This window comes from Trichechus manatus, unplaced genomic scaffold (assembly GCF_000243295.1).
Source record: "Trichechus manatus latirostris isolate Lorelei unplaced genomic scaffold, TriManLat1.0 scaffold00326, whole genome shotgun sequence".
Classification (NCBI taxonomy): domain Eukaryota; kingdom Metazoa; phylum Chordata; class Mammalia; order Sirenia; family Trichechidae; genus Trichechus; species Trichechus manatus.
The window spans coordinates 947967-965810 of NW_004444262.1; the positions used below are offsets into that span (position 1 = coordinate 947967).

At 37.6% G+C, this 17844-nt stretch overlaps 1 protein-coding gene across 4 annotated transcripts in view; it reads left to right on the plus strand.

Annotated features, from left to right (window-relative positions):
- NAPEPLD (N-acyl phosphatidylethanolamine phospholipase D) overlaps positions 1 to 16999 on the plus strand; it is a 46677-nt gene extending 29678 nt beyond the window's left edge. For 3 of the 4 annotated variants that reach the window (XM_023725517.1, XM_023725516.1, XM_004390723.2), the window contains 3 exons: positions 3310 to 3956; positions 7697 to 7811; positions 15960 to 16999. In XM_023725517.1, coding sequence (XP_023581285.1) covers positions 3310 to 3956; positions 7697 to 7811; positions 15960 to 16088 — 891 coding nt within the window. In that variant the 3' untranslated portion in view covers positions 16089 to 16999. The remainder of the gene's footprint in view (positions 1 to 3309; positions 3957 to 7696; positions 7812 to 15959) is intronic. The other variant, XM_023725518.1, reaches the window with a different exon arrangement.
- Positions 17000 to 17844: the final 845 nt, after the last annotated feature.

Genomic DNA, 17844 nt, shown 5'->3' on the forward strand with positions numbered 1-17844 from the left:
GGGGACAGTGAGTTGAAGATAATGGTGATGGAATAATTTGGAAAAGGATAGTGAGAATAGCAGCACAAGTGGAAGAATGTAATCAATGTCACTGTATTGTACATGTAGAAATTTTTGAAATGGTGTATCTCTGGCTATGTATATTTTCACCAAAAAAGAAAAAGCATCCTCCAAGGTCGAGAAGGGAGAGTGTTGACGTGGGGTTGTTAACCAATGTCATAAAGCAATATGCGTACTGACTGAGTAATGAGAAACTATTTGTTCTGTAAACCTTCACCTAAAGTACAAAACACACACACACACACACACACACACACACAAAATAAATAGATTTGAGTCAAATCCTTCCTTTCCATCTCATTCATGCACAGAAATACATATTGTTAAAATAATAAGTATATTAACAAGATTTTTTAATAATTTGTTTTGTTAAGAATAGATGCAGGTGAACATCACAACAATTTCTACATGTACAATCTAGTGCCATTGACTACATTCTTCAAATAGTGCAGCCATTCACACCCCCTTTTTCTGAGTTGTTCCTCCCCCATTAACATAAACTCACTGCCCCCTCATTTTCCTATCAAGTTGCTATTGTCAGTTTGATCCCGTATAGATAGATCTTAAAAGAGCACAATGCTCAAGGTAGACACTCTTTACTAGTTAAGCTAAACTATTATTTGTTTTTAAGGAGACTTTAGGGAATATTTTAGGTTTAAGGTTTAACATTTAAAGATTATCTTAGGACAGTAGTTTTGGGGGTTCATCCAGCTTTCGTGGATCCAAAAAAAATTAGATTTCATGAGAATTTGAAATTCTATTCTGCATTTCCCTCCTTTTAATCAGGATTCTTCCATAGAATCTTTGATCAAAACATTTGGTAGTTGTAGCTGGGGGCACCATCGAGTTCTTCTGGTCTCATGGCAAAGGGGACAATTGAAGAATATGGCTTTTATTGTTTAATTTTAGTGTAAGTTAATATGATTTGTGCTGTGGAAAGAATTACAGTGTAGTGAAAAGTGGGTCTTTAGAGTCAGGAAGATCTAGAGTCCAGTCCTGGAGGGACTGTATGACTTTGGTGAATCTCTTAGTGATACCTCTGTGTCTGTGTCTGGTTATCTGTAAAACGGCAGCAGTGAGATGACACGGTGTACTTAAAGCACCTGGCAAAGAGTAGTGGCTCAATGAATGTTAGAATGTTTTTCTTTCCCCAAGAGAAGTGAAACATTAGCTAGTCTACTAGTTAATAATGGGCCTTGGGATTTTCTGTTTTGGCAGCTTTCAAGAAAGACCAGTCAAGAAAATCGTGATCTAGCCAAGAAAATGCCAAGTGAATGCTTGATTTCCCTAAAATAAATAATCATGTCCTCCCTCCTCCATTCTACATGGTTTTTCAAACTCTGGTGATTAGAATAAAAAGTAAAAAAGGAGTTTTTCTTCTGGGGAGCTTGGTTGTAGACTCCAGTACTTTGTGTTTTCTGAGTCAGTAGCGCTGGAGATCATATTCTTTAAAATAAGGTGCTCTTTTGTGATGCACATAGAAACCTACAGCAGGAAGAAAAGAACATGAAAAAGTGTGACTACTCAGTTCAGGTCTCTTGTCAGCACTTTTTCTTCCTGTTTTTTGAACAGCTTTATTGATATTAAATTTACATACCATGCAATTGACCCATTTAATGTGCACAATTTTGTGGGTTTTAGTATATTCACAGAGTTGTGCATTCATCACCACAATCTAACTTAATACATTTTCATCACTCTAAAATGAAACCTCGCCTCATGAATTTCTCATCATTCAGGAACTCCCAGGTCATTGTGTTGTGGTGTCTTTGGCAAGTGGGCTCTTTATTCCTTCTGGTTAAACTATAGCATACTTTGTATTTTATTTAATTACTTATCCAATACCACACCTTTCCCAAAATTTGCATTAACTTATAAAAATACAAGTGGCAGCATAAAAACAAATGGATGAGCATAAGCAGATGGAATATTAGGGTAGAAAAATAAAATACAGCCAAGAATAAAATGAGTACAGAAATACATTCTGTCATTCCTGCTGCACATCGCTAGAGGTGATCTCAGCTTTTATTCTGAACTTCCTTACGAATTACCTTACCAGTTGCCATCAAGTCAATTCTGAGACATGGTAATTCCATGTGCATTGGAGTAGAACTGCTCCATAGGGTTTTCAAAAGGCTGTGACTTTTTGGAAGCAGATTGCTAGGCCTTTCTTTTGAGGCACCTCTGGTTGGTTTTGAACTGTCAGCCTTTTGGTTAGTAGTTGAGCACTTAACCATTTGCGCCACCCAGGGACTCCAAAGACAAAGCAAAAAGAGAAACATGAACTGTTAGAGTCTTCTCAATGACAGTCAAGTAGTTACTCAGGGGGAAGAAGAATTTTTACTGTGACTGAAAATTGCAAGAAATGTTTCTGGGGTGAGTGGGAGGTGGTGGCAAGTCTTCAGCAACAGCCCTACCATACATGTACTGCAAGTTTAGAGACTGCTCCCTGTAGGAGACCTCAATGCAGAAATACCAAAGCACACTTCAGTAAAAGCAGGTTTGTAAAAGACCAAAAGTGCTTTTTTTTTTGCGAGGGGGTGGGGTGGTCTGGCTTGATCCAAGGATAAAATCTAAAATAACCAAAGGAATAATATTTACCACATTTTATTGTAGCTATTGTTATACATCTATTTCCCCACAAAACTGATCAACTTCTCACAAGCAGGGGCCATGTTTTGCTTTGTTGTGATTAGTGGTAGAAAATCTTAAGGATATTGAATGAAGAGAACTGTCTGTGACTGTGACTTGCCCAGAAATCTTCACAGTGCTTTGCTTTGAGTGATATGCACTCAGAAAGTCAGATTCATATCTGAGATCAAGATCTACGAATGGTCATAAGCTTTTCTTTCCAGGGGCTGACCTGCTTCTGAGGTGGTTTTAAGCAGCAAATACACCAGCTGAGTGAAATAGCAGCAACAAAATGACTGCATCTAGGCCAGTCTACTTCTGGCACTGCCTTTAAAGAACTTTTAATAAATTTAGCTGTCTTCAGAGTTTTCAATTTAATTTTCCCTTTGCCCATTTCATTTGGGACCAAGAATATCTTACATTATTATATTATCATAATTATCAAGTCAGATTCAGAAAGAAGTTAAATATGCATTTTCAAGACTAAAGCAGCTTATTGAATGACTTCAGTTCCCTCAAAATAGCCCTTTTCTCTATAATTCAGGTCAAAATATGTTCTGTGATGAAATGATACCTTTTCTCCCCCAACTGCTGCTGCTTCTTTCTTTTTATGCATAGGAACTTGATAAAGAACTCCCCGTGCTTAAACCATATTTTATTGATGACCCTGACGAAGCTGGAGTGAGGGAAGCTGGCTTAAGAGTCACATGGCTAGGACATGCAACGGTAATGGTGGAAATGGATGAGCTCATATTTCTTACGGACCCCATCTTCAGCCATCGTGCATCACCGTTGCAGTGGATGGGTCCAAAGCGCTTTCGTCACCCTCCATGCGCAATAAGTGACCTTCCCCCGATAGACGCAGTCCTTATCAGTCACAACCACTATGACCACCTGGACTACAATTCTGTCATTGCTCTGAATGAACGATTTGGTAATGAGTTGAGGTGGTTTGTGCCTTTGGGTCTCCTTGACTGGATGCAAAAATGTGGCTGTGAGGATGTGATTGAGCTGGACTGGTGGGAGGAGAATTGTGTCCCCAGGCATGATAATGTCACTTTTGTGTTTACACCTTCCCAGCACTGGTGTAAGAGGACTCTAACGGATGATAATAATGTTCTGTGGGGCAGCTGGTCTATCTTGGGGCCTTGGAATAGATTCTTTTTTGCAGGAGATACTGGTTATTGCACTGCTTTTGAAGAGATAGGAAAAAGATTTGGACCTTTTGACCTTGCAGCTATTCCCATTGGAGCTTATGAACCAAGGTATGTAGACTTCTAAAAGCTGACCTAAAAGAAAATATTCCTACTACATAATAACTGAATTTAAAAGTAAAATAGTTATGCTTTTGTGTTACTTAATGATTTGTGATTTTAATGGTGGACCTTGTTATATGTCGGTTGGGGGTTGGTGAGTCAACTGAAATTAATTTTTTTTAAATTTTAAAACAATTTAATTGCATTCATATCAGTTAAATAATTACTCAAAATTAGAAATGATACTATCAAGGAAAAAGGATCAAGGTTTAAAGAATTACTGTAAGTAGTCAGAAGTTCACATACCATTCCAAGTAAAGTTAAACTATAAGCAATCACACTATTTGTCTTGGTCATCTAGTGCTATTATAACAGAAATACCAACAAGTGGATGGCTTCACAAACAGAAGTTTATTCTCTCACAGTCCAGTAGGCTAGAAGTCCAGATTCAGGGCGTCAGCTCCAGGGGAAGGCTTTCTCTTTCTGTCGGCTCTGGAGGAAGGTTCTTGTGATTCATCAGTCTTCCCTTGGTTTGGGAGCATCTCGGTGCAGGAACCTCAGGTTCAAAGGATGCGGTCTGCTCCCAGCACTGTTTTCTTGGTGGTATGAGATCCCCATGTCTCTCTGCTTGCTTCTTTCTTTCATATCTCGAAAGAGATTGGCTTAAGACACTATTTAATCTTGTAGATCTCATCAATATAACTGCCACTAATTCATCTTATTATGCCATAGTGATAGGATTTACAACACATAAGGAAATCACCATCAGATAACAAAATGGTAGACAATCATACAATACTGGGAATCATGACCTAGTCAGGTTGACAGATATTTTGGGGGGACACAATTCAATCCATGACAGTATTCAAACCTAATTCTTATTCTTCCTTTCACGTGAAGGATACTTTATATAACCGCTTTTCTGCCTGTAACTTATATGTGCTGATCCCTGGTCCTGCAGCTCTCCTTATTTACCAGAGAGAGAAACCATGAGATTGGCCTATACCATGAGTTGTCTGTGATCTCATTTCAGTTAACACTGAAGTGAATTTAGCAATGACATTGTTGCATTACTCACCACTCTTTCTCCAACCTGACCTCTACATACTCATCACATATCTTCAGAGCAACTAAAGGCCACACTATCATTTGACACTTAGGAGACCTGTCCACCATCTTTATTTTTCTTTAATACTGTTTACTTATGGAACAGAGAAGAGATTTCGGATAATTCTGTTAGATTTCTGGTTTATAAGTACAGGTAAAGAGGAAATAAACACTGATAGTAACAAAGTAAAGGATAATAAAAAGTAATTTTTATTTCATTCTGATGTGGAGGCACAGATGTATATAAATGCATTTTATTTAGGCAATCCCTAGATGGTGCAAATGGTTAACATGCTTGGCTGCTAACTGAAAGGTTGGTGGTTTGAGTCCACCCAGAGATATCTCAGAAGAAAGGCCTGGCAGTCTATTTCCAAAAAACCAGACATTGAAAACCCTATGGAGCACAGTTCTACTCTGGCACAGAATCAATTCCATGGCAACTGTTTTTTTTTTTTTTTAACAAAGAGAACAAGTGTTTTTCTAATACTTAGACGAATTGAACAAATCTGATCTTTCATCTGATTTTATTATGCTTGTTTAAATGTTAACTTTTTAAGTTGACCAAAACTGTTTCTTTCCTAACTTTATTAATGTTTATTTTTCCCTTTTATGCTTATTCCTAGTTTCCTTATTTTGGTGGCTAGATATTTTTACCTTTTCTATTTCCTTAATTTCTAATAATTATTAAAATTATTATAAACCAGTATTATTGCTTACATTTACTTTTCCCTTTAAATAATTAAAATTCTAACGAAACCTTCGAAAACATCAATCAACCTGCATATTTTTTTAGAACTGTTATAAATCAATTTTGTATGGTACTAAGCTCTACTCAGTATATATTCTTAATGTATTAGAATGTCTCTTATTTGTAATTGGAAAATAAATTTTCATATGTAGCATTTTATAGAATGTGACTTAAATAAAAGAAGAATTGATACAACTCGGGTGCAGCCAAACCACAACGAATTTACCCACATACTGCCCCCTTCCTGCTTTCATTGCAGCCATTTGATGGGAGGAGGACAGGGAGGACCTTATTTGCTCTAAGAGAATTAAATCACGGTAACCTGTACTGTGTAACCCTTTGCTCTGGTCAGTAGTAACAGCTTTAGAAATAAGGTTATTCATTCAACAAAAGTTCAAAGTACTATGTGAATGTAGTATGATCACACCAAAAATAACTTCCCATGATAGGTTTCGAACATTGAGTTCTTACCTTTGGGATCTCCTGTCACTGGGGAGTCTATCCAAGTCAGTTATGCTTTTAAGTTTTTATTTTAATTTCTACACCAGAGTAAATATTTTAAATTCATTTCAGATAGACATGAGAGTAGAAAGGAATGTGTCTATCCCTTTGATGTGCAGTTTTTAACACCAAAAGCCATTTCGCCTTGCTCTGAATTCCCAGTGCTAGGAGATGTAGCAGAACAGTACTTCTCAGCAGATCTAATTGTTGAGGCAAACACAGTGGCTTTGTTTTTGGGTTCCCATAGGGCCCACCCCCTCCTAATAGTAAATAACAACCCTCTAGCAGCTGCAGATGGATGAACTTTCCGTAATGTGTTCTATAAAGTGCAGAAGCACCTAGGGTGAATCCATATTCATTAATCTTAACTGTAGCATTAGTCGGCAGTAGTAGGCAGTAGCAGGCTGGGGATAGAAATAATGTGAAGATAGTGTTGCTTTTCTTCCCTTAAACTGCTGGCTTGGGAAGCAGAGCATTTGCTTATAGACAGTACATTTTTGCTTTGTATCAGAAATAATAATTCTCCTGAAACTGTTGATTTTGGCAAGTCATTACTCTTTTGTGAGAATTCTGTGTAGTAGGTAGTAGATGCTTTCATAAAGTTTGTCTTGTCTAATCCTTACAATGAGCTTATAAGGTGGGTATAATTTCTTTTTCACAGACAAGGAAACCAAAGCTCAGAGAATTTGAAGGGACTTTTTCCAAGGCCATTCCAGAAACTGGTAGAGCTGGATTCACACCCTAGCCCTCTGCCTCCAGAACCCTTGTTCTTTTCAAGGCAGCCTTTCAGTGTCTCTAAAATATTTGTTGATCTCATTACCCATTATTCCCCCTTGTACTGTCTGTTCTTGCCAAACCAGACAACTCATTGTTTAGTTTTATGATGTTTAAATAAAATTCCTTGAATAGCTATTAGATTTTTTTGCTCCGAGTATTTCAGTGTTATATCCTAATACTTGTTTGCTTTTTGCTTTAGCAGATTTAAAAAATTTGTTGCAGCAGGTTATTCAGGTTCTTTTGCAACTGGAGTTCTGGCTTCCTTTTCTTTACCTTGATTCATATCTAGGACTGAAAAACATCTACTTTTGAAGGCAATAGAAAGGCATATCTTCAGAATAAATCATCAGTAAAATAAAAATATACATGAAACAAAATCTTACTATGTATAGATGAGAATTTTGCTTCAAATCTATCTGTACTATAGCAATTTGTACAAGAGAGATTTTTACTTTTTTTTTTTTTCCCCAGCAGAAATGTGGACTCAGGGAAAAGGATTTTTACCTACTATGATTTATTCTTGTGCAGAAATGTAAAGGATAATTAGATGAAGCAGTAATTAGAATTGAGAGTTTATTTCAAAGCCCAGACTTAATGAATCGCTGTGTTTCATCAGGTGGTTTATGAAATACCAGCATGTAGACCCAGAAGAAGCTGTAAGGATCCACATTGATGTTCAAACAAAGAAATCGGTGGCAATTCACTGGGGAACTTTTGCCTTAGCAAATGAGGTGAGTTTGTGATAAAAAAATAGCTGTGTTTATGTGTATGACCTCTGATAGAATTCAGGCATCAGTGAACCCTTACCAGTGTTTTTGGAGACCAGAGTGCAGATCAAAACTTTCACAGTCATCACATGAGTTAAGATGATGACTCATATTAATTAGTAAAATAATATTTAGACAGAATGGAAAAAAAAAAAAAAAACAAACCTCCTTGCATGCTGTTCTTTTGGCTTATTTCTATAGTTAGTGAAGCATGTTTTTATATAACCAAAATCTGTGGGTGTAATCTGTGGGGAACAGAAAAATGAACCATTCATGTCTTCCCCACTAAGGAGGCTTTCGTTCTAACAGAAGATATAGGACTTGTGCATAATAACTCTAACACAGTTGTTGAAAAGGGTAAATGCTGCAAGCACGGGACAGATAAAGTGGTCTCAGGGTCAGAGTCTGTAACTGACTGGAAGGATCAGAGAGAGCTTCATGGAAGAGGTGACATTTGAACTTGGCTGTGAGAAGGCAAGGAAGAAGACATTTCCAGAGGACAAAAGGGCAAGCATAGGATTGGAGGCAGCATGGGCAATAGTGAGGTGTCAGTTTAGTGGGAGTATGGGTGGCTTGGAGAGCAACGAAAGAAGGCTAGATAGACAGATTGGAACTTTTTAGAAATATGTTTTTCATACAATAAACATTGATTCAGTACCTGCTGTGTGCAAGGTATTGGGATGAATGGTGGTTTTATTCCTAGACTAATACAGAAGAGTTGATTTTAACCTTAAGGTAGCTGAACCCTAGAACTCTGCTACTAGCCGGTTTCTGGGATCAAGAGAAGGATAGCATAAAGCCATCTTTCCTTTCCTGGACCCAGGGCCTACCCTAAGCAAAATTTAGAAATGGATAGTTAGAACTGGGCTTCTCCCACTTTGCTCTCTGGCATCTTCCACATCTCAGGGACTCGCTACTGGAACTCCATGTATTCATGTTGTTCTAAGTACTCCCCCTCTGTTCTCTCTGGCCAGCTCTCGCCCTAAGATGCAGTTTGTTCCAAAATTACCTACTATCTTCCCCAACTACTCCCCTCCTCCATCAAAACTCCCATCTCATGATGCAGCAACTCTTAGCCACACTGAGCCACACTGTTGGGGAAGGGAATGGAATAAATAAATGAGTGACCCCAGTGAGTGGTGGAGAATGAATGTGAATGTGAATGTATGTATGTGTATTTGGACAAGGGTGAAGTTTGAGACTGGTTTCTAGTGGCCTGCCACTCTAATCACATGGTCTACTAAGCTGGGAATGACAAATTGAAGAGGAATGGTGTCGCATTCATTGGCAAAAAGAACATTTGAAGATGTATCCCGAAGTACAACGCTGTCACCGATAGGATAATATCCATACACCTACAAGGAAGACCAGCTAATATGAATGTTATTCAAATTTACACACCAACCACTAAGGCCAAAGATGAAGAAATTGAAGATTTTTACCAACTTCTGCAGTGTGAAATTGATCAAACATGCAGTCAAGAGGCATTGATAATTACTGGTGACTGGAATGCAAAAGTTGGAAACAACAAGAAGGATCAGTAGTTGGAAAAAATGGCCTTGGTGATAGAAATGATACCAGAGATCACATGATAGAATTTTTGCAAGATCAACGACTTCTTCATTGCAAATACTTTTTTCAACAACATAAATGGCAACTATACATATAGACCTAGCCAGATGGAATACACAAGTATCAAATTGACTGCATCAGTGGAAAGAGATTATGGAGAAGCTCAATATCATCAGTCAGACCATCAATTGCTCATATGCAAGTTCAAGTTGAAGCTGAAGAAAATTAGAAGTCCACGAGAGCCAAAATACGAACTTGAGTATATCCCACCTGAGTTTAGAGGCCATCTCAACAATAGATTTGACACATTGAACACTAATGACTGAAGACCAGATGAGTTGTGGAATGACATCAAGGACATCATACATGAAGAAAGCAAAAGGTCATTAAAAAGACAGGAAAGAAAGAAAACACCAAAATGGATGTCAGAAGAGACCCTGAAACTTGCTCTTGAGTGTAGAGTAGCTAAAGTGAAAGGAAGAAATGATGAAGTAAAAGAGCTGAACAGAAGATTTTGAAGGGCAGCTTAAGAAGACAAAGCAAACTTATAATGAAATGTGCAGAGACCTGGAGTTAGGAAACCAAAAGGGAAGAACACACTCGGCATTTCTCAAGCTGAAAGAACTGAAGAAAAAAATCAAGCCCCGAGTTGCAACATTGAAGGATTCTACGGGGAAAATATTGAATGACACAGGAAGCATCAAAAGAAGATGGAAGGAATACACAGAGTCACTGTACCAAAAAGAATTGCTCGATGTTCAACCATTTCAGGAGGCAGCATATGATTAAGAACCTATGGTATTGAAGGAAAAAGTCAAAACTGCACTGAGGGCATTGGAGAAAAAGAGGCTCTAGGAATTGATGGAATACCAATTGAGATGTTGCAACAAAGGGATGCAGCACTGGAGGTGCTCGCTCATCTATGGCAAGAAATTTGGAAGACAGCTCCTTGGCCAGCTGACTGGAAGAGATCCGTGTTTGTGTCCATTCCAAAGAAAGGTGATCCAACAGAATGTGGAAATTATCGAACAATTTCATTAATATCACACGCAAGTAAAATTTTGCCAAAGGTCATTCAAAAGCAGTTGCAGCAGTACATTGACAGGGAACTGGCAGAAATTTGAGCTGGATTCAGAAGGGGATGTGGAACCAGGGATATCATTGCTGATGTCAGATCGATCATGGTTGAAAGTAGGGTATAATACCAGAGAGATGTTTACCTGTGTTTTATTGACTGCGCAAAGGCATTCAGCTGTATGGGTCATAACAAATTATGGATAACATTGCAAAGAATAGGAATCCCAGAACACTTAATTGTGCTCATGGGGAACCTGTACATAGACCAAGAGGCAGTTGTTCGAACAGAACAAGGGGTTACTGGATGGTTTAAAGTCAGGAAAGGTATGCATCAGGGTTGTATCCTTTCATCATACTTATTCAGTCTGTATACTGAGCAAATAATCAGAGAAGCTGGACTATATGAAGAAGAACAGGGCATCAGGATTGGAGGAAGAATCATTAACAGCTTGCGATATGCACATGACACAACCTTGCTTGCTAAAAGTGAGGAGGACTTGAAGCAGTTAACTGATGAAGATCAAAGACTACAGTATGGATTGCACCTTAACATAAAGAAAACAAAAGTCCTCACAACAGGACCAATAAGCAACATAATGATAAATGGAGAAAAAATTGACGTTGTCAAGATTACATTTTACTTGGACCCACAGTCAGTGCCCATGGAAACAGCAGTCAGGAAATCAAACGACATATTGCATTAGGCAAATCTGCTGTAAAAGACCTGTTTAAAGTGTTAAAAAGCAAAGATAACCACTTTGTGGACTAAGGTGCACCTGACCCAAGCCATGGTGTTTTCAATAGCCTTATATGCATGCGAAAGCTGGACGATGAATAAGGAAGACCGAAGAAGAACTGATGCTTTTGTGTTATGGTGTTGTCGAAGAATACTGAATATACCACGGACTGCCAGAAGAATAAACAAATCTGTCTTGGAAGAAGTACAGCCAGAATGCTCATTAGAAGCAAAGACGGTGAGACTTCGTCTCACATACTTTGGACATGTTATCAGGAGGGATCAGTCCCCGGAGAAGGACATCATGTTTCTCCAGAAGTAGAGGGTGAGCAAAAAAGAGGAAGACCCTCAACGAGATGGATTGACACAGTGGCTGCAACAGTGGGCTCAAGCATTACTATGATTGTGACGATGGCATAGGACTGGGCAGTGTTTTGTTCTGTTGTATATCGGGTCGCTGAGTTGGAAGTGATTCCCTGCATTGCATCCAGCAACAACAACACTCTATAATTGGTGGCAATTTCATATATATATACATATATGTATGTGTATATATATATATATATATATATGTATATATACGTATAGACTCATAGCAACCCCATGTGAATAGGGTAGAATTGCCCCATAGGGTTTTTTAGGCTGTAATCTTTACAGGAGCAGATTTCCAGGTCTTTCTCTAGCAGAGCCTCTGGATGTGTTCTAACTACCAACCTTTCAGTTAACAGCCAAACGCTTAACCATTGTGCCCCGAGAGCTCATATATATATCAGTGACTTAGATGAGGTGATAGTGTATTCATTAAATTTGTGCGAGAGAGGAATCAAGGATGACTCCTGGTTTTTTAGCTTGAGTGATTGGGTAGATGGTTGCGCTCCTTACTGAGATGGAGAAAATGAGGAAAGATAAAAAACCTTGGCCTTTAAGAATTATTGTGACTTCTTCTTATTATAAATCTAACCTCCATCTTTATTTCTTAATGGAACAGATAATAAAAAGTCATTTAGAGCCTGGCAATTTGGATTGTCTTTGTATTTTGACATTAGTTGAATAAACCTTATAGCTCTGAGTTTGTTAAGCAAATTGTAAAGTAGATGGAATTTTCAGAGAGGATGCTTAGCCTATCTGTTCTAAACACTTTAAAGCTATTTGCATATAAGCAATTACAATAGCTGTTCACTCTAATATCAGCAGATAAAGGATGATCGTAACTTGGCAGAACTTTAAAATGATATATACAGCAACATCTGATTTATCTTGGGAATGAGAAGTGAATTTCCTAGATGATGTATTTAAGCACTAGAACTTAAAACAGTCACTAGTTTCGGTGGAAACAAATCTCAAGCATTACCTAATATGTGATTTAACTTTTTAAATGACCAGAGTCTTTACTTTGAATATCTGCTATTGTACTAGATCATAAAACAGTGATTCCTTTAGTAATTTCTGAGTTGTCTGGGCTGGCTCTCTGACCTTTGATGGATCCAGAGTGCTGGGAGCCCTTCTGCTTTTATCACTTCTCTTACTGAGTTCTAATCTACTGCCTTGCTTTCTACATAGTTGTTTGGCTCCTGGCTGTGGGGCAGTTACCTGCCCTGTGGATGGAAGTGTTTGGACTCTGGGATAGCTGTTAGTCATTCAGAAGCCTTTCTTGTCTACTTCCAGAGTTATCTTCTAGATGGTTGAAAAAGTCTAGAATTGACCTATGAATAAACTCAGAAAGATTGCTAAATCTGGGCAGATTAAGAACACGGGGTCTACAGCCAACTAAAGTAACATCATAATCCACACTAAATCCACATAGCATCAAATGTTCCACACTAAAGTTATAGCTTAGCCAGGAAATTATTAGTGTAGGGTAATGTATATGTGTATTGTTGGCCAAGATTCGTGGAATATGGAAGAAAAAAAATTAACAAGTTATTTTTCAATGGGAAAGAATTTCATAATTTTGAAATATGTTACACTAAAATAATTTTGCAAGGGAAATTTCTTGACTTAGGCTATTAAAGTTAAATTTTATTACTAATATATTAGTGATCTTGTTTCTAAATGCATAAAAGAGACTAAAATAAATTGCTGTTATCAACTAATCCATTAATAACTGGTTATCTCTAGGAGTACTAGGTAACTGAGGTATAGTGAAAACCTGATTTACTCAGGAGTCAGTTGAAAGGCATCCTCGATCCTCTAAACATAGCCATAAACCTTGAAGTGAGCAAAGGAGGAAAAAGACCTGTGTGGCAATTAACTATTACCAAACCTGTCCATTTTAGGCTATAGGAAACTTAAAGCCTGGTTTGCCTTGTATATCACTGGCCGTCCGTTCTTAGTCCCTGTTGCTATTTCCTCATCTCCACTCCCTCTAAGCATTGAATTTTATAATTTTGAAATCTCTTAACCTGGGACTCAGACCATAGACCTCTTCTGTAGTTAGTTATTCCCTTAAGGATCTCATCCAGTCTTATGACTTTAAATACTATCTATTCGCTGGACCTCTTTAGCTCAGCGTTCTCCCCTTCAATCCACAGCTGGATGCCCAGTAGGCACCTAGAACTTAAGACTAAAACCAGACTTCCTGATCTTCCTTTAAACTTGTTCCTCCTCCATCTTGTAAACAACCTGTGTTTTAAAAAGTGGTTGAAAACTTGATAAAGATCTTTACATAAGACTGTATTTCATCCAGTTTAAGACACCATGAATTGTAAGGCACACTATTACATGCCACTAAGAAAGTAAAAATGCTATCAGTTATAATTATGTCATCCATTATATGACACATTTGACATCAGTGGTATTAAAATATTGATAATATGTCTGTCTTGAAATTTATGAAATACAGCATTTTATATATGAAAATACATATGTTGGAACAGAAATGAATACATTAGCCTTGGTAATTAAATATCCTTAGAAGCATAAATAATTTGTGAAACCTTCTTTCTTCTGTTTTCTTAAGTAAAAGACCTCTTTAAAGTGTTAAAAAGTAAAGATGTCATTTTGAGAACTAAGGTGTGCTTGGCCCAAGCCATGGTATTTTCAGTCACATCATGTGCACGCGAAAGCTGGACAGTGAATAAGGAAGACCAGAGAAGAACTGATGCCTTTGAATTATGGTGTTGGTGAAGAATACTGGAAACCCTGGTGGCATAGTGGTTAAGAGTTTGGCTGCTAACCAAAAGGTCGGCAGTTCAGATCCAGCAGGCGCTACTTGGAAACCCTGTGGGGCAGTTCTTCTCTGTCCTGTAGGGTCGCTAGGAGTTGGAATTGACTCGACAGCAATGGGGTTTTGGTTTTTGGGTCCTTCCAGTTACTTGGGCTAGAACCTTGGAGTTTTCCTAGATTTCTCTTTCTCCCATATCCCCTAGCCACCTCTTCCACAGATACTGTCAGCTCAACCTTCAGATTATATTCAGAATTTGACCACTTCTTACCACCTTCACTGCTACTATACAGTCCCTTACAGTTTTTCACAACACTACAGAGGGCAGTGACTGTTACAACTTAAATCAGATCATGCCACTCCTCTGCCAGACACCCTGGCAGCTCCTCATCGCACTTGGAGGAAAGCCTTAGTCCTCACAGTTGCCGCCAGAGCCCTGTGCAATCTACTCCTTCAGGTCTCTGCTAAATGACACCTTCTCAGGAGGCCTTTCTGGACTAATTAAACCTCCACCTCTGCTCCCCTGCCGCACAGTTCTTCTCAGATACTACTATTTATTAATTTCTTGTCCTTCTCTGTATTAGAATATAAGCTCCATGAAGGAAAGTATTTTTGTCTTGTCTGTTTGGTTCACTAGTCTGGCATGCACCTTAGGCGCTCAAAAGATATTTGTTGCATGAAGGAGCAAGGCTGACTTCCCGCTGGTGATTAGGTGAGAGGCAGTTTGACTTTTATTCCTGCTAAATACTTTGACATATTATAACTTTCATAATTGGAATTAGGGAAAAAACCTCTCTGAATAAAGAAAAAATAACTGTTATACAATGTAAAGAGAAATAACTGATGAACTGATGACTTCTCAAAAGAGAAATAACTGATGAAACGATTTGTCTTTCATATTTTTAAATTTCTCTATTAATAGCTATTCTATTCATGTTTATTTGGAAAACATCTGAGTGGTGAATACGTTCTGATACATACTCTGTGCTGCCTTCGCTTTTTATTTAGATATGAAAAGAGGAGGGAAAAAGGGAAATCGGGAGACGTCACCTATTTTATCTCTATTCTCTAGGTCCCTCTCATTATGTGTACTACAGTGTCTAAATTTGGCTAGAGATTGAGGATAATATCCTTTTTCTTCAGCCAGAAAAATTTGCTCTAGCTTTTGCTTACATACACGCATACTGTCAGATTGCTGTATTCTTCAAAATGTTGATAACATTTTTCTTTACTGTCATTTCTGGCATTGATTCCATTTAGACTGAAATTTCATATAGTGAAATCATGATCAGATTTCATGGAATCTAATGATGTTCAATCTAAGATGGCACCAGATTTGACATGCATTGCGTTTGGATGGATTGATAAGTACTGACATTTCTATTGACTTAACTGACTCAATGTGTGTTAGAAAATGTGATTGACTCATTTGCTAATATTTCAGTTGAAAGAAAGTATATTATTTTAAGTAGGTGTCTGTTGGGTATTTTAAACTCTTATTTAAAATAGCCTCCAAGTATATGTATTATTAATCTTTTTCCATTTTTTTTCTTCTCTATGCCAGCATTACTTAGAGCCTCGAGTGAAACTGTGTGAAGCTCTAGAAAGATATGGACTTAACACTGAAGATTTTTTTGTCTTGAATCATGGAGAATCAAGATACCTGAACACTGACAGTGAAAACGTCAAATAAATAAGGGTACAAGGGCTTTTAGTGGAAAAGGTCTCATCTGATTTGAATTTGAGAAACAAATGAAAAGACTAAGAAATTCATCAGCATTATGATTTTTTACATTTGGAAACAACTTCTGCAAGATTGTGTTTCGTGTCTTGTATAATAACTTGCTTACTTAAATATGATTACCAGTTTATATAAATAAATAAGGTGAGTGGATCATTTAAATAATGAATTAGCTAATGTGGATTTTAAATCTATCAATGATATAAGCATCGCAATAGAAATTTCTTTACTAAAGCATTCTGCTTTAGTTGTAGAATTTTCTGAGGTTATGAAAAAACTGATATTAAAGACTCATTCATATTCTGTTCTTCAGGGCACTGTACAAAGTGAGTTAAGACCATCTACCTAGGTTTTTTTCAGAGGCCTGCACATTAATATAAACATGTTTCTTATATTCACATTATAGTAATTGATGAAATCTACTCCCACATGCTTATAGACACGGCAGTTCTTGCTGTATCAATATTAGTATATATGCCAAATGTTAAGTCATTTTTTTAAAGCATAAAAACATAGGGACATAGGGGTTTGGGCTAAGTTACTATTTTTTAGAGACTTGACTTTTTTAAAAGAGGGGGCAGTATATTCTAGTGCACGACTACAACCTCCAAGTCAAAAGCCCTGAGTTGGCCAGAGGAAGGGAAAGAGTGTGGTTCTAAGAACATCATTTAAGACTTTTTTTTAATCTGAAAGATCTGCTAAGCACAAATATTAGCTACAAGGAAATACTTTACAAAGATAAATGCAGGTTTTAAATATTAATAGATCATACACTTTATATTTTATTCTATTTTCTCTACTTACACTCCTTTTTTATTTCTTGGGTCTATCAATAAGATACATTTTATAAATATTGTTTTACATGATTCAGATGTCTTATATTTTTATATTAAATGACCCCTAAGCATGATTCAAGGAGCCCTGGTGGCGCAATAGTTAACCGCTCAGCTGCTAACTGAAAGGCTGTTGGTCTGAACTCTCCCAGCGGCTCTGCGGGAGAAAGACCTGGTGATCTACTCCTGTAAAGATTAAAGCCTAGAAAACCCTTTGGGGCAGTTCTACTTTGTCATAGGGGTTTGCTGAGTTGAAATCAATTCCACGACACCTAACAAAGCATGATTCTCCCTTTTATTAAGCCAGTGTGGAATACTAGTGGTAAAAAATGTGGTGATTCTGGGATTCATCTGACCTTAATTTTAGTCTAATGGATCTGTATTCACAGATCTGCTCTCAAAACAATTACAGCCTTGGAAACGTTATGGGGCAGTTTTACCTAGTCCTCTAGGGATGCTAGAGTTGGAACTGACTCGACGGCAGACATTATTCACTTGATTAATCTCAACATTCCTAAATGAGGGAGCTGGATTAGATAGAGGCCCATTTTATCTTCCTGACCCGTTAAATCTCAGTGAAACCTTTATTCACACAAAATAATCAAAACAGACTTTATACACTAAATGCTACGCAGGTAGCACTCTATAGTTTGATACAGTTACGCATGTTATGTGCTTGCCACATTAGCCGCTACATCTGAATTTTAATCCTGCTTTTATTACGGATTTTCTGTGTAACCTGAAACAAGTCGCTTATGCTCACTGTGCCTGTTTCCTCACATGCAACAAGAGGATAACTTTGACCTACCTCCAAAAAGTGTGAACAGTATGAAGTGTTTTTTTCTTAAAGCACTTTGAAAATATAAGGGAGAAAA